This window comes from Platalea leucorodia (genome assembly GCF_965183815.1).
Source record: "Platalea leucorodia genome assembly, chromosome: 10".
Classification (NCBI taxonomy): Eukaryota; Metazoa; Chordata; class Aves; order Pelecaniformes; family Threskiornithidae; genus Platalea; species Platalea leucorodia.
Window position 1 is genome coordinate 20,472,296 of NC_138832.1, and position 15,056 is coordinate 20,487,351.

Sequence of the window (15,056 nt, forward strand, 5' to 3'; positions counted from 1 at the left end):
CAGTAATCTATATTCATAATAACAACTTCACAAACAGATTAACGTTCGCTTAACTTCACTATACAAGGAAGTATTCTACAGATTAGGTATTTTAAAGATTTGTATATGCTCTTTAACATGAAGTGAGGTTCTTGGGTATCCTTTTTATTAGCCAGACAACATAGTCAGCTTTCTGAAGTGTTGTTATAGATTTCATTAATGGTTCAAAATGTATGAACTGAATATTACAGTCTACTTACAGTGCTCTCCTTTACTGTAATTGCTCAAAATGGAGAAGTAGTTTCAGTAAGCAATGTGGGTGTTTTCTAATGCTCCCAGTAAGCTTTTCTGCATGAAGAAGTTAGGCTGGATGAAAAGTTGTGTTTGCTTTGAGATGCAATTTAATACACTTGTGATTTCTGAGGTGTGTTCTTAGTGAAACTCGTACCAGTTCAGAAAGTTATGAATATCCCTTTTTAATATGATAGTTTCTATGTAGCATTCAGACATCACTGGTTTTTATTTTCATTGCCACTGCATGTAGTAATGTACGTTTTTTTCTTTTTTTTTCTTTTTCTTTTTTTTTTTTTTGTAAACCCAGCAAGTTGGAATTGATCAGGGTGACATTCCAGATCTCACTCAGGTCAGTGTGCGTATCATACTGATTAACCCAATTATTTTGTTCTTTGCATTTTTAAAGGTTGGTGTGTATCATAGTAATCATTCATCTTGAGAACATATTCTCTTCTATGCATTTATATATGAGAAATATGTATGGTGACTTTTCCCATGGATTAAACGTGTTCAGTACTCACACTTTGCAGCTCTTAATAAGATTTTTTTGCAATAAAACAGGAAATATTTTTCGAGAACTCGTTTTTATCACCGAAGATTCACTGGCATGTAAGCTACAAGCATCTTGCCATGTCTTGAGGAAAACCTTCTATTTCACTGTAACTTAAAGATTACAGTTACCTAGTTCAGTCAAGAGTTTTTTCTTTCCCCTGAGGTCTGAATAGATTTGATGTTTCTATATCAGCACTTAACGCTGCCTTCGATATTACTCAGCAGTATGAGGCACACGAGCAATACAGGTTGTGCGCTGGAACGTTTAGTCTAAAAAGTAGAATGCAGGGGAACACCTTCTAGTGAGGATAAATAGAGGGGTGGAAAGGAGGTGAGAAAGATGGTTTGTCCTAGTGAACAGGAAACACTGATAGTCAACAGAAGTGCACAAAGTTATTCTTTGCAAGTTCCTTCAGTTCATAGGGACGTTGTATTTCTAACCTAGGATCAACCCAACAGGACATAGGTATTTGGTACGCTTTCTGTAGCGCGGAATAACCTGATGAGTAGAATAAATGGCAATCTGTCAGGAGGCTTGGGCAATGAACTGGAGTGCCTTAGAGGTCTAGAGTACTCAAGCTGTTTAAGTGGCGTCAGCGTGAAACAGTTAAAATCTAATGTGTAAACTTTGAACAGTCACATCTAATCCTACACTGCCTTCGTGAAATTAAATTTCATGGGTTAGTCATGTAAAAATATATCTACTGTGAAGATTTGCCTAAATTTCATCAGCCTCTCTTTAATATGGAAATCAAATCTAAACCACGAACTCCCATTGTTAGTGGTGTTCGTTACTGCCTACAGTATGATTTCCATCCGAAATCATACATGTTTCAAAGTACAAATCTCTAATACTTGCTCCTAGCAATTAATAACACCTCTAAGAACTTCTAGGCCTTTGTGGTAGGAAAGAAATACGACTGTAACCAGCAGGGTAAGAGCAGGTAATGAGAGAAAACAGTAGTTTGATGTTCTTTTGGTGTTTGATCTTAGCATCTTACTCTGTCTTTTGAATAGTACTGCAGTATTCAGCTGGTCTGTATTGTGCTAATCAAATTATACTCAAGTCTGAAGTTATACTTGACTGGGTTTGTGTGCACTTGTCCAGTTAATTGGGTAATTATAAGACTCTTCAATCTTTTTTTGATTTACTGAGAATGGGGGATTTAACTTCATTTTGCTGCTCTTTATATCTGAAACTTTCAGTGAGCAAAACCCTTTATATCTACTGTTCTCACAACATTTTTTCTAATAGCTCAGCTATTTTGTTCTAAGTGCACTAGACATGAAAGGCAACTCTGAACTGTGGTGGTAGATGTCAGCATCCTGTGTATTTTGGCAGTTTCAGTGCCACTGTTAAGCATTCCACTTCCGTAGTAAATTTTGTGGCATTTAATAGGAGTTGAATAACTGCACGTCAGTTTAGTGCCACATAAAAGAATTTGCTAAAATTTCTTAATACTGGGCTTTCACAAAAATTTAATTTTCCGTGTGCTCGTGTTTCTGAAATAAGCTCTGACAGGATCATGTCTTTTGTTTCTATTCTAATCTACCATATTTAATTTCTTTCCAAATATTTTGTTTATGTTTCTGATGTATATTCTGTTCTGGGATATGCACATTTCAGAGTTTCCTTAAGCTGTGCCTGACAACAATAATTTTATCTCTTTAGGGATTTATTATTCCTGCTGCTGTATAAGTGTTTTTCTTCCTGGATTCTAATGTTCGCACTACTGCCACTTTTGCCAGTTCCTATAAAGAAAATATTTTCCTTTTTAGGTGCCCTGTTTCAGAATGATGTTGCATACTTTCTGTTATAGCTGTTACTGTATTTCCTGAATGCAACTGGGTCATTTTCCTCCATATGGATGTTAGTCTGTCAGATGTCTGTCGGGGGGAGGGAGGCTGAATCAGAAAATACGGCCTTTTTCAAGTCATAATGTCTGTATTAGGCCAGGCATCTTTTCTGACATAAAACTATGAAGATCTGTTCACTCAAAGTTTCATCTCTGATGTTTTGTGGATGTCTGCAGCAATGAGAAAGCTCAGAGGAGTTACTGGTTTGTTGGTTTTATGGTTGAGGGGGTTGTTTGGAGGGTTTTGGAAACAACAGGTATAGAATATGCTTTTCCATACAGATAAGTTTTAGAGTGGCCTTGAAAAAAAAAAAGGGAAGACTAAGAAAAACTTTCCGGAATTGGGGTATAGTCTCCTGCTATTATCTATCTAGCTGTGTCATGCAGTGCCTTTTGCAAAATATTGTTCCTCCTGAAAGGTAAAAATATGGGGTTTTTTGTTTTGGTGTGTTTTTGTTTTGGTCCCTGATACCTTTCCGGGAGGGTATTTCAGAATGTTCCCCCTTGGGGTTTAGCTGTGTAGTTTGAAGGCTGAATTTATTCAGGACCGGTCGTTGAGGTAACTACACTGTCTTAGCTTACGTAGCTCTAATTATAGAAAGAAATACCAACTCAGGCCTTAAGACAAGCAGTTTTATAGGATTATTCTAATTGCTTTTCTTTGCATATCTTGTAGCTTGAATTGGCCTTCACTGAATGTGAGAAGCTAGACTTGGGCTCAGTGTTTCAGAGGGGAGCTTGCCAAAGCCTTGTGTGATTAATATTTTTCGTCTTTCCAGGAAATACTGTGGTCTAGCTTTTGGTACAGAAGGGCTAGCAAGGGCAAGCTTGTTTTTCTTGCAGACAATGCCTATCATATCTGTTTTACCTGCTGAAAGCTGGCAAGTGGTAAGAGAGGCTGAATATCTCTGAAACCCTGCCAGATGAGGAGGACTGAGCTGGCAAGTAGATTAAAACTTTAGAGGTCTATTCCCTTCATCTGAATCTGCAGTAGGATTTATTTCACTTGTTTTATGGAGTATGGACTGTGTAGTTAAAAGCCGCAAGAGCAATGTGGGTAGAATAGCAAGGCAGTGAACTCTTCCAAAAGTGCCAGCCTAATTATTTGTGCTTGATGGAGGTCGTTCTTATAGGGTGATTTGGAGAAACCTTACTTGCTACTAAGACTGCGTAATAAAGATGAGTTCAAATTTATTCTGAGCTTTGAAGCTGTTTCCTTTGGTATGGAAGAAATATTTCTGTAGTGGGTACAAGTACATGGCAGAAAGAAGGCAGGTTATGATTGGCACTTCTTGTTTTCTGGAGGAACCAAAGCAGCTCTGGTGTGCCTTAGTCTATATAGTTTAAACTTGCTCTTTTCTGTTACTTATCAGTTAAAATCTTTGGTACTGAATGATGTCACGGCTGTGCTCTCAAAAATCTTCGTAAGCTTATGAGTGTTGGTCACCTAAAACTTATTTAAGTCCTTCATGTCTTAGCTGAGGTGTCTAGTGCCTGACTTCCTGCTGGATTTCGGTGGCGAGAAGCCTGTTTTTTGGAATCTGTTTCACTGCCTTAAAAACAGCTTAATGTTTAAAAACTTCTCATGGGTAACACTTTTCTTGGGCGGGGGAAGGGGGAATCTGCCAAAAAACAACTTTGTTGGAAGTGATGTTGCTAGTTTCTAATGTTTTAGGCTACCAAAGGCCTTGGAGTAATTGAATTGGTTCATTGTATAGTCATGTGCTGAATAGCTACTCAGTCTGCAATAGTATTGCTGGGATCAGGTTGAATTTGATTGCTTTTTTTTTTTTTTAATCAAACCTAAAGTTCTGCTGTAGTCAAGTGTTTCTCATGCAAGCCTTTGTAAATATTTGGATGGAAAATGATTGGCTTTTTTTTGCTAGGGGGGAAAGGGGATCAAAAATGCCAAGGCTTCATTTTGGTACTTCTGCGAGTTTAAGGGAGTACTGCTTAATCAGCTGTGATTATTGGATTAATCTTAACATAGCAAATACTGTTGCCAAAACCAAGAATGCAGCTTGAGTACACAGAAGCAGACCTACTCTGGGGGAATCCTTACTTTGTCTCTGTGGTGCCGCTCCTTTTAAAGAGCCACAGCTGGGTAGATAGAATCCAGGTGTGCAGGATGGCAGCAAAGCCCAAAGGCACAATTACTGATGTGTGGGGTTTTGTTTGTTTTTTAGTGGATGAGGAAACTAATCTGTGTACTAAACAATGTCGTGTTATCTAGAAGCAGTGTTTTATAAATACTTTAACTTCAGGCACCCAGCAGCTTGCTTGAAGCACTGGAACAGCATTTGGCTTCTGTGGAGGGAAAGAAAACAAAAGAAGTCTCCGCTGCCAGCAGGTGAGCACCCAATGGATTACAACGATGCCTATACTTAGGATTTGTCATCTTCATACTAAGAATTTTCAGGATTCAATCATTTGGTGTTCTCCTTGAGTTTTACACACTTCCAAGTATATCTTCCTAGAAGCATAAATGAAGCATCTCGTAAGTAGTAGTCTGATAGCTTAGTCACACTTGAAATCTAAGTGTGTCTGCCTGTGTCTCTGACAGACTTCTTAGTATGCTGTAATAAACCACTGAGCTGAGACTTTGTATATTATTTTTTTAGCTTTTACTTGTTTGAAGTCCTTTGGCTTGTAAGACTTCTAAGGTATTTGGTTTTTGAGGCTCTTTTTACCCAGGGTAGGATGGTATTTATCTTTATTGTGAATTATCTACCTCTCAGACTATGAATTTATCTTAACCTGCTTATAAAAGTTCTTCAGTCCTGTCTCAGAATGGCCAAATTAGCTTAGATGCTTTGTGCTGACAGGAATTGTGTTATTCTTTCTGTCAAGTACGGTATCGATATGTATAAACAGTACTTCTGACTGAAGAGTGAGATCTCTCTTTTGGCATAGGCATTCTCCCCAGAAACTTTTGTAAATATTGGTAAATGTATCGGTGTATGCTACGTTCCTGAGCTGCTGTCTTGCTCCTTAGTTTGTTGTTTTTTTTTTTTTTTTTGGCAAGTATCTTGAGGATTCACTACCATAGTATTCTGCTAAAAAGTATACTATAAAGGGAATAACTTCTGTGCTTTTTTTACTGTTATATGTGTGATACGTACCAACAAGCTTTCTGTGCCTCTGCCACTTGAATGGAATAGAATTCCAGTCTAGTCTATATGACCTTAAAGGAAAAGACAACTGGTATGTTCTGCACTTTCCAGTTCCTACTTGCTGAAACTTGAGGGAGTAGTCCTGTGTACTCATGCTGCTTTTTCACCAAATTCCCTTGTTATTGCGTTGTCTGCTTTTCTGTACCAGAGAGAAAGGGAAGAAAAGACTGGAGTGGAGCGGGAATGACACACAACTAGGCGAGGCACTTGATGATTAAACTAAGTGATGTATACCTGACTGTTTTTCTTAATAAAACTTTTTTAAATTATTACTGTTTTTAGAGCCAGTGCCCTATCCAGTGCTGTTTCCACACTTGCCAATACAGGAATGTCATTTAGCAGGATGGATGAGAAAGAAAAGCAGCAGGCATTGGAGGAGGAACAAGCTAGACTGCAGGCACTTAAGGTACTGTAGTTTTTACAAGTTTGTATTCTGAGATTTTTTTTTTTTCAACTGGGTACAGGTGAAAACCAGGATTGGCTTAAAATAGTGTATGGTGGGGCAACTCTTATCTTAAGAGAGGCCAAGGCGTGATTCTGTAGGATGCAGGTGTGATGGCTGCCAATATGTGGTGACCCTTCTACCAGGAGTATGATTTGAATAGCAGACAGCTGATATAAATCATCTATGTTCTTCCTTACAGGAGATTGTTATTTATCTCAAAGATTCACAAAATGAGTATGCAACATTTCTAGGTTACATCTCACAGCTGAACATACAGCATTGCTATTGTAGGACCGATTATTGGTAAGAGGGAATCATTATTCCCCATGATGTATGGAATATGGCTTTAGTGTGATTTTTTTTTTTTCAGTCATGTTGCTCATAATGAGAATATACACTACAGTTCTGTCCACATTTAACTGCTCTTATTTATAATTTCATAATTTAGTTGGGAAAACTGTTTGAAATCATATGTATTTAGGTATAATTTATGGACTTTGAATAATAACACATTTGAAAGAAAATCAGTGTGTTCCTTCTTGGTTCCTTAATGCGCTTTCCTTTGCTCATTGGTACTTGTTGAGTAGTCCTCTTAGTAATGTCCCTCTCTTAAGGCCTGAATCCTGGTCCTTCAGGTCCTTTAACCTGTTTATAACACTGTTTCCTGAGAACATACACAGTATAAAATCTTGAACAAAGCAAGATGCTTCTCTTGGTGAAAGCTAAGTCTGTAGTTCTGTCACGTCCCAGGCACACGCGAGTGGGGAGGCTGGGAATTTTTCTTGTGTTGCTTTAACATCTCTAGGCACACCTAAATGATGAAGCAACTCTGCTCGTGTCATCTGGAGGCCACAATATGAGAGCCTTAAAACTATTTGGAGTGTGAAAGTAAACTTTGACGGTAATGCAGAGTTGAGTTTCATCTCTGGAGTTATAGAGGTTTAGTGAAATTCTCCACTTTCCTGACTTGGTGTAAGGCATATTTTTCAAATGAATGTGAAGCAGGCTTTTTTGCTGTTAGACTACAATCTTAGTGTGCTTTGCTGCCTGCTGCTGAACTACTTCACTTGAATCTCAGCAAGTGTTGTGATGATGTTTGGGTTTTTTGGTTGGGGTTGTTTTTGTTTTTGTTTCAGGAGTTGCATCAGATGTCTCCCCTCTTCACTGTCCCACTTCTACTATGATAGGACTTGTAGCTGCTGTAACAGAATAATTGAATCGGTTGATACAAATTTTCATTTTGGGGGAGGGGAAGCTTGAAAGCTCACTCGGCATTTTCCTTGAGGAATGTAAGCAGTGTAAAACATGCACCCATGCTTTGACCTGTGCTGTATCCATGCAGTGGGCGTATCTAGAAGTAATGAGAGATGTAAACCTAAAATTAACAATGTAAACTAGATTTCTATTTTGCTAGTTTAAAAGCAACACCACGTGGATATTACTAAGATGCGCATTGTCAGTCTGAGTTCTGAACATCTGAATTGAACTATGAAGAGATCCTAACAGTAGAGGGAGATAGGTCTTCCTGAGCAAAGGTCCATTGACCTGTTTCTCTGAGTGACTATGAGGGGAGCCTAGAATGTGTAGCTTGACTACAAGTGGTTTACTTCTAGGCAGTTACAGATAGTTTAAAAAAAATACTTAAAACCTCAAGTCCCACCTTGATTTTTAAAGGCTTTGTTAAAACAAATACTCTTATCTATAATTTCAATCATCTTTCTGTGTTCAGGACTTTACAGAAGAATAACTGTTTTATTTATTAAGACCATAATTAAAATTTCTCCTTGGAAAAAGTCTGCAGGACTGAAGGGTTAATAAATTAATAAAACTAAAATGCAAATTGCATATCTCATCTTTCAGGAGCAGCGATTAAGAGAGATTTCTGTAGTATCAAATTCCACTTCCACATCAGCATCCCCAAGCACCTTATCAGGAAAAAGTGTGAATACCACTGTAGCTGTTGACCTCTTTGCAGTACCAGCACCCACAACGAATAGGTGAGACATACTTTGCTTTCTGAACCAAGCAGAAATTACTGCATTGGCCTGTAGCTCCACAATGAACTGCAAAGCACTGATCCTAATTACTTCTCAAGTACTTTTCAGGAATAAACTTTTGCTGATGCTTTCCTGTTGTATTCACAGGAATTTTGATATCAGTCAATAAGAAGTGCTTAATTACTAGTTTTGTATTGTGCCACTATTATTATTGGGCTACTAGTGAACAAGAGAAAGTGAGACTGGCGCAAGTATAACACAAGAATACAATGCCTATTACATTATCTTCATGTTTCTCTCTCTCTCTTTCCTTATTCAGCATGCCCAACCTTTCTAGTGATCTTTTTGATCTTCAGCCTGCATTTGTTCCAACTGTGCAGAGCACTCCAGCTATATCGACATCAGCAAGCAGTGCTTGGGGAGGTGAGCTGATACGATGATTTGACTGTCTAAATGATGGGTGAATTCTTAGAATACTAGAATAAATTACAGATTCATATTTAATGGAATCTACATCTTAAACCTTAATTACTTTGCATCCAAACATTTCTATCCTTGACAGAATATAAAATAAGTCATCTGAAAGCTCTAGCAAACTGTTACAGAACAGTTACTTTTTTTTTAACACATAGCAGTAGTGTCAATGTGCAGTAGATGGAACGAAGGAGCTATTCAATAAAGGGGACAGGTAGAAGAAATGTAACTAAAAATCAAAGTTTAAAAATGCTGGGAAATATAAACTAAGCAGATGTAACTGAAAAGATGCTGGACTAGTATTTCCATTCCATTAAGTGATATTTAATATACTTTTCATTTAAAAGGTGTGGGTAACTTCAGAGTTCTTGTAACGAAGCTGTTATTCCCAGTTTCTTGGGCACAGCATTCTCTGTACCCTCACCCATCCCTCCAAAGAATAATCAGGATAGATGTCAAAGAAATGTCTTAAATGCTGAAATATGGCAATGTTAGCACCATTGTAAGTGTTGGTATTTTAACAGGGAGAATTGATACCTTTATGTGCTATTTAAAAGGTAGATTCTTGAAGCCAAAAATGTAGTATCTAACTTTTTTGATTGATAAATGTTCTGTCATTCTTCCCCTCCCACCCAATGGCAATACTAGAATTATTTTCCCTAAATAAAGAGAGCTGTTAGGATTTTTATCTGAAACTAAGAATTTGTATCTTTAATGGGCTGATCGCTAGGTGGAATATTTACAGTTTGACTTTGTCTAGAGATTCTCATATTCAGTCATTTCAGTCTGTTTTTCTTTCCCATTATTTGTACTCTGTATTCTTTCCTTCACTTCTGCATCTGAAAGGTCCTTTCTCGTCCTCAAATGGTTGTGTTGGTTCTCCACCTCATCTGGACATCTTTGACATGAAGCCAGTTGAAGAAGCTGTAAAATCTACCACCCCTTTCATCAATTCTACTTTTTCCTCCAAACAAACGGTGGAACTGTTTAGTGGTAAAAAACCCAAACAATACCCATGTAATTCCTTTGCACCTGGAGATAATAATGCTAATAAACTGGGCTGTGTAATCTTTTTGTGGTTTGAACCAATCTTCACTTTTTATTAACAAGTGAAAATGTTGCATTAATTTCAGATGTAGTAAATGATATGTCTCCTAAAGTTTCATTTCTACAGTTGAAATAGCTCATTATTTTGTTCAGCTTGCCCAAGCTAGACATCCTAAGACTAGCAATGTTGCTGGAATTTTTGCTGATTTCTTTCAAACGGCAACCTCCTTTCTCTTTTGTAATGGGGAATGCAGGAGTTACTTGAGCTTTTCAAATTTGTTAAATAAAAAAATCCTTTTTTTATTACTAAAAATTCTTGATTTTTTAACCGCAGACTTAATTTTTGGGTCCCTTCTTCCTTTTTCTCTTTTAAACTGACCTTATTTTCTTCTCTCTTATTACAAAGATGACTTTAGTGGTCATAAACCTACATATGCTTCTGTGTATCATCCTCTGACTGTTGATGGTAATTTGATTTTTTTTTTTTTTAAACTTTCTGGTTTCACTGTAATGAGTGGTATTACTCCATAGGTGCATTTGATTAAACTTTTTTTTTCAGGTTTTCCTCTTCATTCAGCTCCTCCAAGTACCACCTCTTCAACGATTAATGTGGACTTTGATGCTGTTTTTGGAGGAAAATCTACAGCACCAGAGTACAAGACTACAAGTGGTAAAAACTAGCTTATGACTAACTTACACCCTACAGGCAACAGTCGCTTAATAATTCAGCATAATTGCTATTGCAGTTCAAAATTTAATAGCTTAATACCTTTGCAAGCTGATTATAGGGCTAATAAGATAACAGGCAATCAGTTCAATTGTAGTTATTTACTTTAAAATTAGCTTTGACTAATCTCATACACTGTTTAATAACGGTTTCCTCTCTTTTTGGGGGAATGAACTTTGAACGTGGCCCACTGGATATCTCTTAACGGGTAAGCTTATGTTAAATCTGTTCTCAGTGTTTTCTCTTGGTACGTGATAGTGAATTCCCTCTGACTTCAGTGGGAGGCATTGTACCTATAAAAATGCAAAACTAGTTGTGTGTATGTTACTTGAAGAATAGCTGAGTTACGATCTTACTCTTGGTGCTATTTTGCTATATATTCAAAGTCCTTATGAACATACAGCAGCAGAACTCTTGTGTACATTGAGGATACTAGCAGTATCATGAAATTACTGCTATATTGTGTCACAAGAACACTTTGAAGCTATCTTTAACAACCTTCTTTCTTCTTCAGTTTTGGGGGAGATTCATCTTAACTTAAAAATAGCATGAGCTACTGCTAAAGTAAAATTAAAGATTCTACTAGATGAGTAGCTACAATATAGTATTCCATAAAAAAATAAGAGGTTAAACTGTGCTTCTGTCTAAGCCTTAAACAATTCCAGCATGCTGAACCTCCATATATAAGTACTCAAACTACTTAGTGTTCTATAAAGAAAATACCTCCCTGGCTTATGGATGTATTCTATTAAATGCAGTGTAACTGTTTTATTAACAGCTGCTTTTATGTTCTTTGTTTAGCTTTTAACTTTCTAGATGATGTATTGCAACCCACAGTACCACCACAAAGTCAAAGAACCACTTCAGCCAACCAGCAAAGCGGAAAAATTTTGGCAAATGACCTTGATTCTTCACTTGCTAATCTAGTGGGAAGTAAGTGTGAAGCTTTTAAATTTAACTTTCCTATTTGTTACTAAAAACAAACCAAGCTGGTGTCTGTCCCGTCCCATCCCTGTTGTCCGTCCCGTCGTCCGTCGTCCCCCCCCCGTCCCCCCCCCCCCCCCCCCAAAAAAAAAAAAATAAAAAGACTTAGGGATTTTGTCTGTTTCTCTTTCCCACCAGATCTCGGCTTTGGAGGAACTCCATCCAAAAAGTAAGTGCATATATGTACTTATAATATTCTCACGTGACTATTTGGTAGTCTCTGGCACAGTTTACCAGCAATAAGATGGGAAGAGTCTCAACTCTTGAAACTAATCTGCTACCAAGTGAGTTTGTGGTCAGTCACCATGATATGATTGACCTTAACTTTGGAAGTAATTCATTTTAGTTAGTTTTGCAATTGCTGTATTTAAGTATTTTTATGGAGCACCATAAAAGATCTTGCAGTTACATAACACTCCATTTAATCATTATGCTGTACAGTGCAGTAATGATAATTTACTTTTAACACAAAACAGAACTCCCAGACTTCATACTTACTGGAACAGAGATATATAAGTAGTTACTGAAATCGTGAGTGTTTCTTCCACTCACAGATTTCAGCTGTGTACATGTATTAAGGCATGTTTTGGTTTTCCATTATGTTGTTGTTACTCTAGCTGTTGTCTCTGTGAAAACTAATACCACAGTTTCATTTTAGATCAGATATGCAGTGGACCCAGCCTACAGAGAAAAAACTTACTGGTGGAACAAACTGGCAAGCAAAAACAAGCACATCGACCACATGGAACCCTACTCCTTTACCCACTATTCCACATATGGTAATTTATGTACTATTGAAATCACGGTTCTTTCTAGCAAATGCTACTTCCCTGCTTGAATTAACTTACAAAGAACAGCAAAGGCTGTTTGGGGCAAGACTGAGGGGCAGGGGGGAATGCTTGTAGGATCACTTCTCAAACTGAATGAGGTAGAGATTTTAGTATGCTTTATTTCCCCTCACTGTAAAACTTGTCCATTAAAGACTTAAATAATCAGCTTTTCACTTGAGCCATTGTCTCAGTTCATAAGTTCTTTTTGAATTGAAACAAATGACCCCAAACCAGAAAATTTCTGATGCGCATGTTTGAGGTGCTCCCTGCCACCCACAGCCCCTGCCCTGCATGCCCACGTGCACCTTTAAGAATCCTAAGAATGTGTTTCAAGGGCAAAACTGCTGTTCCTTCCATTTTTTTCAGTTTTATCGCATGAAATGCTGCTGCAACCCCTGCAAGGCACCTTAATTATCAGGTCAAGCAGCACTTTGGACTTTTGATAATGCTCAACAGCAACCTCATATTTTTAACACAGTACAAAATACTAAGTGGAAGTTCTATAGTTATTTAGATGAAGAATTTTCATTTTTTGGAGGGGTATTTGTAGGTGACTGTCTTTTCCAGTGCTTTTAAAAGAGATGTTGCAAGTATCTTCTATACAAATACAAACTGCTTCTGAAATACAGCCGCCTTGGAGGGAAGTAAAATGTTCATCTCTGTTATATGTACAACTAGGGTAATTACCATATTTGCTATGAATTTTGGACTGCTGTCTGACTTTATTTGCCAATAAGAATAGTTTTGCCTGTAATGTGTGTTTTCCTCATCTTGCGTGAGTATCCTCATTCAGGATTGTCGAAGTTGACTAGAATATTAAATTCAGTATTGGACTCAAAAATGAAACTCAAAAATTCAGCTGAGAGGATGTCTCAGTTGTATAGCACTTTTATGTGAGACTTCTGAGACCATTAAATCTTTTTATCCCCTCTTGGTGCTCTAGAACATGTTATGTTAGAGTGCTGATGCATTCTCATTTTTGAAAGACAGAGGGCACCTCAGCACACATTGATCACTGTGGATTTGGGTTGTCTATTTTTTATTTTGTGTGTTCACGTTTAATACTTTCTTAATATTTTACTTAATACAAAGCATTTGAGTGTTTTATGCCAGGTATCTGCTCACTCATTTGCTTGGGATTCCAGCAATTAATGATGCAAAGAACTAGCTTGGTTGTGAGCATCTTTAAAATCAGTGCCCCAGTATTGGAAAGGTCTAACTGTCCTGGCTTGGTCTGTGGCATTCAGTGTTAACCCTCCAGTTCATGTATAGTCTGCATACTCTTTCATAGTGAAGTATTTTAACTAGCACTCCATTTTTAATATAATTAGCCCTGCTTAACAATGCATGGCAATATGAAGTGCATGCATCGCTGTGCCTATGAACATAACCTGATATAAGTTATTACCAGCTTAAGATGCTCTTCATTTTTCTTTTTTCGTATTGCGATATGTTGCAGACATCAGAAATTAGTATGTGAGCAACATTTACCTGACTAAACATCTATTGCTATTTGTTTCTTAAGCTGAATGGTCACTTGTTTTAAGCTGAATGCTTCCTTGTTTTTTTTTCTATGCCATTCTCACACATAGTGTGAGGAAGAAGGAATATTGCATGCCATGCCCTCTAAAAGCTTCTCACACAAGTGTTTGTGCAAGCAATATACTCAAATCTGGCTAGATTTAGTAAAATTTCTATTTTTGCTGTAAGTTACTAGTGATAGCTTTCTAGGCAGGGAGTCTATCCAAGTTAACAGGCATAGTTACTGATGTTGCTGTCCTTGCACTTTTTTCCTCCTGCTTCAATTGTTTTAATAAATGAGTTGAGCATAGTTACAGACAGGTATGGTACTGGACTTGAATCCATCCCTGGGTTAGAATTTCTGGTTCGAATACCTCTTAAATAATTTTCTGTCCTTACTCCTTTTGCTGTGCCAGAATGGAGTACACTATCCTGGATATGTAAGTCAATTTCTTGTAAATACGTTGGTTATTTTAAGTATTGAAAAATACGTATTTTTCACGGTTTTATATAAATTACTAGTATGCGTGTGCTTATCTAAAATACATTAAAATTTTCTTGATTGAAGGTACCTGCTCCTATCGCATACCCATTGACCACACCTCAAGTGCCTATATATGGAATGGTAAGAAATGTGATTGTCTTGTATTCCTGAAAACCCCAGTTGTCTCCTCCAGCGGGTTTCCTGGCAGGCATTATTATGCTCAGATCGTCCTGCAGCTTATATGTATTGTTTCATAAGGTCAATAGTGTGTGAAACCTTATAGCTTTTTCACACCCTGCCTTGGAAGAGGTTGCTCTAGATTTTATACAGCAAGTTTTTTAACAGCTTTGACTCTACTACACGTGTTTGTGTGTCTTTATGCTTATTTTCTACTATACTTAAAATGCAAAAATATGTATCTTCTAGAATTAGTTTGAGTTTTATATACCTGTTCTGTGGGATTTCTGTTTTACTAACAGGTACCTCCTCAGATTGGAGCTGCTCCTTTGATGGCACCCCAGTCAATGATGTATACACAGCCTGGTCTAAGGCCAACAAATCCTTTTGCACCTGTTTCTGAAACTCAGGTGAACTGTTTTCTTTAATCTTGAGGTCACATTGAAACTTTAGCCTTCGTAAAAGCAACTAAATGTTTCATGAAAGGCTACTAAGGTATTTCTGCATTTGAAAGTG

The 15,056-nt window shown here is 37.4% G+C and overlaps 1 protein-coding gene across 6 annotated transcripts in view; it reads left to right on the forward strand.

Annotated features, from left to right (window-relative positions):
• Window positions 1-15,056, forward strand: part of LOC309595868 (phosphatidylinositol-binding clathrin assembly protein-like) — a 34,297-nt gene that overhangs the window by 14,293 nt on the left and 4,948 nt on the right. For 3 of the 6 annotated variants that reach the window (XM_082323359.1, XM_082323360.1, XM_082323361.1), the window contains exons 8-20: window positions 581-622; window positions 4,946-5,031; window positions 6,137-6,260; window positions 8,160-8,296; window positions 8,616-8,719; window positions 9,617-9,763; window positions 10,224-10,283; window positions 10,377-10,487; window positions 11,361-11,477; window positions 11,667-11,697; window positions 12,187-12,307; window positions 14,448-14,504; window positions 14,843-14,950. In XM_082323359.1, the coding sequence (XP_082179485.1) occupies window positions 581-622; window positions 4,946-5,031; window positions 6,137-6,260; window positions 8,160-8,296; window positions 8,616-8,719; window positions 9,617-9,763; window positions 10,224-10,283; window positions 10,377-10,487; window positions 11,361-11,477; window positions 11,667-11,697; window positions 12,187-12,307; window positions 14,448-14,504; window positions 14,843-14,950 (1,245 nt within the window). The remainder of the gene's footprint in view (window positions 1-580; window positions 623-4,945; window positions 5,032-6,136; window positions 6,261-8,159; window positions 8,297-8,615; window positions 8,720-9,616; window positions 9,764-10,223; window positions 10,284-10,376; window positions 10,488-11,360; window positions 11,478-11,666; window positions 11,698-12,186; window positions 12,308-14,447; window positions 14,505-14,842; window positions 14,951-15,056) is intronic. The other 3 variants (XM_082323362.1, XM_082323364.1, XM_082323363.1) reach the window with 3 other exon arrangements.